The sequence below is a fragment of the Geospiza fortis genome, unplaced genomic scaffold, assembly GCF_000277835.1.
Source record: "Geospiza fortis unplaced genomic scaffold, GeoFor_1.0 scaffold313, whole genome shotgun sequence".
Taxonomy (NCBI): Eukaryota; Metazoa; Chordata; class Aves; order Passeriformes; family Thraupidae; genus Geospiza; species Geospiza fortis.
The window spans coordinates 195,908-200,534 of record NW_005054582.1 but is presented as its reverse complement, the minus strand read 5'-3'; the positions used below and the strand labels follow the sequence as shown (position 1 = coordinate 200,534).

Genomic DNA, 4,627 nt, shown 5'->3' with positions numbered 1-4,627 from the left:
GGTGCAGTGGCGACCCCGGTGCTCGTGTCCCGCAGTCATCGACCTGCTGCTGGTGAGCGAGGCTCGGCAGATGGCCAGCGTGGCCCACAAGATCCGCATGGAGCTCCTGACTGTCAACGACGTGTACCTCCTGTCCACATTCCGCCTGCCCCCCAAGCAGGGGGGGACCCTTTTTGGCCTCTACTCCAAGAAGGACAACACCCGATGGCTGGAGGTCTCTATCGTGGGGAAGATTAACAAAGGTGGGTGGGGATGGACTGGCCCTGCTCTGAGACGGACGGGGCTGAACTCCTGTAGGGAAGAGCAGCTCCTCCCAGGGTGCTGCCGGTGCTGGGGGGGAGCTGACGGCCCCTTCCCGCTCCCCTGCAGTCCTGGTGAGGTACCTGCGGGAGGACAACAAGGTGCACTCGGTCAACCTGCAGCACGCGCACGTGGCGGACGGGCAGAGCCACTCTGTCATCGTGCGCCTGAGCGGGCTGCGCAGGGACACGCTCAGCGTGGAGCTCTACGTGGACTGCAAGCAGATGGACTCCAGCGTGGGGCTGCCCGAGCTCTCGGAGATCCCCCTGGCCGAGGTGGAGTCCATCGAGGTGCGCACAGGGGTGAAGGCTTACCAGAGGATGCAGGTGAGTGCTGGGGGGATTGAGAGCCCAGCCAGCGCATGCTCGGGGATGGGCAGAGCCCTCCATGCTGACTGCATCTCCCCACACACATCAGGGGTTTGTAGAGTCGATGAAGCTGATCCTGGGAGGGTCCATGAGCCGTGTAGGGGCCCTGAGTGAGTGCCCTTTCCAAGGAGATGAGTCCATTCACACTGCAGGTAATGGCTTGGGGGGCTTTTGGGGTCATGTGTGTGGGCCGTGGCACAAGGTGGTGGGGGGTGACAGTACTGTCCCTCCTGGCCCAGTGTCCCCACCCAGGTGGGAGCTACAGCGCTGCACATGTGCTGACCAGGAGCGACCATGTAAGGTGACGCTGCTGGGGTGTGACAGCAGCATTTGGTAATGTTTCGTCTCTCTCCTTGCAGTGACGAGCGTGCTGGCCTCCATCCTGGGTAAGTCCCTGCTCTGCTCCCCTCATTGCCTCGTGTGAGGTGTTTGGTGCTCCACAGAGGCAGAAATCCCTGTCCCAGTGCCCCGTGTGGGATCAGAGGGTGTGGGGTGTGCTACAGGAAAAGGGGCCCTGTATGAGCACAGGCTGTCAGGTGCCTCATCCTCCTAGCTCAGTGGCAATGGGCAGAGCAGTCCTGGCCCACAGCCCTGGGAGATTTTGCGCTGGGATTGACCTTCCCTTTCTGCTGCTGGCAGGTGAGCAGACCAAGGCACTGGTCACGCAGCTGACCCTCTTCAACCGGCTCCTGACCGAGCTGCGGGAAGACATCAGGGACCAGGTGGGACTGAGGAGGTGCTGACACTCCCTGGGCTGGGTTTTCCCAGAGCACAGTGCCAGTGCCCTCCTGATGCTCCGTGCTTTGCTGCCTTGCAGGTGAAGGAGATGTCTCTGATCCGCAACACCATCATGGAGTGCCAGGTCTGCGGTGAGTGCTGGCGAGGCTCTGCTCTCACCTCGGGGGGCCAAGTCCCACCTTGTCTCACCCTTCACCTGCCTCTCCTCTCCTCAGGCTTCCACGAGCACCGGTCCCGCTGCAACCCCAACCCCTGTTTCAGTGGCGTCGACTGCATGGAGACGTACGAGTACCCTGGGTACCGCTGCGGGCCCTGCCCGCCGGGGCTGGAGGGCAACGGCACCCACTGCGCTGACATTGAGGAGGTGGGCATGGGCTGGGGGGCACCAGCAGCCCCGGCACTGCCAGGGCTCTGCGTGCAGAGGATGCTTCCCTCTGGGAATGCCCAGGGATGCCCTGGGGCAGCAGCCACCCTGCAGGATGCTGTGCCCAAGCATGAAGCCTGTGTCTCTCTGGTGTTGCAGTGTGCCCATGCCAACCCCTGCTTCCCTGGCTCCAAGTGCATCAACACAGCCCCGGGGTTCCGCTGCGAGCCCTGCCCCCGGGGCTATCGAGGCAACACCGTGTCTGGCGTGGGGGTGGACTATGCCAGGGCCAGCAAGCAGGTGAGTGCAGTGCCACGGGACTGTGGGATCCCTGGAATGCAGGACAGCGTGGATGATGTTGGAGGAGGACAGCTTCCCGTGGGCAGGAATGGGCAGAGCCACCCACAGGGAAAGGCTCCAGGTGAGCATTTGTCCCACACTGCTCACAGGTTTGCACAGATATTGATGAATGCAACGATGGGAACAATGGGGGCTGCGACCCCAACTCCATCTGCACCAACACTCAGGTGAGCAGCGCTGTCCCGCTCCCTCCCTTGCTCCTGGGGCCGCTCAGCTCCCCTCATCCCACCCCTGCGCTCTCTCCCCCAGGGCTCCTACAAGTGTGGGCCCTGCAAGTCGGGCTTTGTGGGCAACCAAACGTCTGGCTGCGTCCCCCAGAGGTCCTGCAGCACTCCCACCTCCAACCCCTGCGACATCAATGGCTTCTGCCTGTTTGAGAGGAATGGGGAGATCTCCTGTGCTGTGAGCAGGGAACAGGGACAGGAGGGGGGTGCGGAGGGTACAGCATGGCAGCATTGGTCCTGCCAGGGCCTTTTCTAGCTCCTGATCTCTCTTTTATTCAGTGCAACGTGGGCTGGGCTGGCAATGGCAACGTGTGTGGGCCAGACACAGACCTGGATGGGTACCCGGACGAGCCCCTGCCCTGCATCGACAACAACAAGCACTGCAAGCAGGTGAGCTCCTGCAGGGGTGGTACAGGAGATGCAGGATCCACAGCAGGGCTGTGCTCCAGACCTCATCTCCTCCCTGTCTCTAATGCTGGCTGTGCCTGCAGGACAACTGTCGCCTGACGCCCAATTCTGGCCAGGAGGATGCTGACAATGATGGCATCGGGGATCAATGTGATGACGATGCTGATGGTGATGGTGTCAAGAATGTGGAGGTGGCTGTGCTGGATGGGTGGCCATGCCAGTGGCTCGAGGAGGGTTGCTTGTTTTGGCTCAGTTCTGAGTCCCTCAAGATGCTCCTCCTGGGGAGCAGCAGGCTGGTGGCTTGGGGATGCTCTCAGGGTGCTGGAGATGTCTGTCTGCCCTGACCACTGTGGGACTGTGGCCTCTTCTCTGCCCACCACTGCAGTGCCAACATCCCCATCCTCTTCTCCACAGGACAACTGCCGGCTCTTCCCCAACAAGGACCAACAGAACTCGGACACTGACTCCTTTGGGGACGCCTGTGACAACTGCCCCAACGTGCCCAACAACGACCAGCGGGACACGGACAGCAACGGCGAGGGGGATGCTTGTGACAATGACATTGATGGGGACGGTGAGCTGCTCTTGGGTTGGCCTGGCTGTGCCAGGGGGCAGGGTATCCTGTAGGGGAGGGTATCCACTCAGCACCATCCTTGCAGGGATACCCAACATGCTGGATAACTGCCCCAAGGTGCCCAACCCTCTGCAGACCGATCGGGACGAGGACGGCGTTGGGGATGCCTGTGACAGTTGCCCTGAAATGAGCAACCCCACTCAGGTATGGCTGGGGCCGGGCTGGGCCTGGGACAATTGGGGCCTGGCCCAGCAGGGAGCAGGGCCTCCTCTTCCTCGCCACAGGATGTGCACTGAACTAGGGCTCCGCTCTCCTCCAGACAGATATGGACAGTGACCTGGTAGGAGACATCTGTGACACCAACGAGGACAGGTGTGGATAGCACTGCAGTGGGGTGACCTCCCAGTTGTGTCCCTGTGGGGCAGAACTGGGCTCCTGGTTCAGGGACCTGTCAGGAGGGACAATGGGGTCTTTGGGGACATCTCCAGTTTTGTCATTGCTCTGATTCTTGCTCCCAGTGATGGAGATGGGCATCAGGACACCAAGGACAACTGTGCTGAGATCCCCAACAGCTCCCAGCTGGACTCGGACAACGATGGGCTGGGGGATGACTGTGACAACGATGATGACAATGATGGCATCCCGGACTATGTGGCACCTGGCCCAGACAACTGCCGCCTCATTCCCAACCCCAACCAGAAGGACTCAGACGGTGAGCACGGCGTGGGCAGGGGGAGGAGGACCTGCCTGGGCTCAGCCCGGCCCTGACTGAGCGTGTGTCCCCAGGGAATGGCGTGGGTGACGTCTGTGAGGAGGACTTTGACAACGACACGGTGGTGGACCAGCTGGACGTGTGCCCCGAGAGCGCCGAGGTGACGCTGACCGACTTCCGCGCCTACCAGACCGTCATCCTTGACCCCGAGGGGGACGCCCAGATCGACCCCAACTGGGTTGTGCTCAACCAGGTGTGGGTGCTGCGCCCCGTGTTTCTGGGGGGCTGCGCTGCAGGGCAGGAGCTCAGGGCACTGGGAAGTCCCCAGGGGTGCCCCTCACCCAGCTGTCCCCCCACAGGGCATGGAGATCGTGCAGACCATGAACAGTGACCCGGGTTTGGCTGTGGGTAAGATTTGTTCACCCACCCACACAGGCTGTGTGGGCAGCCCCCCTTATTCCCACCGTGCAGGGGAGTAAGGGCCGGTTCTTTGCCCCACAGATGAGGGATGAAGGGTGGGTGGGCTGGGAGCCCCATGGGGAGAGAGGGCTCCCCGCAGCATTTCCTGCCTGTAGGTTC

At 62.0% G+C, this 4,627-nt stretch overlaps 1 protein-coding gene across 1 annotated transcript; it reads left to right on the top strand.

Annotated features, from left to right (window-relative positions):
• Positions 1-39: 39 nt before the first annotated feature.
• On the top strand, positions 40-4,527 carry THBS3 (thrombospondin 3). Its single transcript, XM_031064336.1, has 18 exons — positions 40-242; positions 370-626; positions 718-820; positions 1,028-1,054; positions 1,308-1,390; positions 1,486-1,537; positions 1,622-1,770; positions 1,930-2,070; positions 2,220-2,297; positions 2,380-2,532; positions 2,634-2,744; positions 2,846-2,953; positions 3,177-3,336; positions 3,422-3,540; positions 3,656-3,708; positions 3,855-4,048; positions 4,123-4,301; positions 4,408-4,527. Exons 1-18 carry the CDS (start codon positions 71-73, stop codon positions 4,525-4,527), a joined length of 2,259 nt encoding a protein of 752 aa, XP_030920196.1. The 5' UTR covers positions 40-70.
• The last annotated feature ends 100 nt before the right edge of the window (positions 4,528-4,627 follow it).

Excerpts from the sequence above, each read along its gene's own strand:
- THBS3 (XM_031064336.1), top strand. The coding sequence starts at position 71 with ATGGCCAGCGTGGCCCACAAGATCCGCATGGAGCTCCTGACTGTCAAC. Across the intron at positions 1,391-1,485 it reads GGGAAGACATCAGGGACCAG|GTGAAGGAGATGTCTCTGAT; the intron begins GTGGGACTGAGG and ends GCTGCCTTGCAG. Across the intron at positions 2,298-2,379 it reads CCATCTGCACCAACACTCAG|GGCTCCTACAAGTGTGGGCC; the intron begins GTGAGCAGCGCT and ends TCTCTCCCCCAG.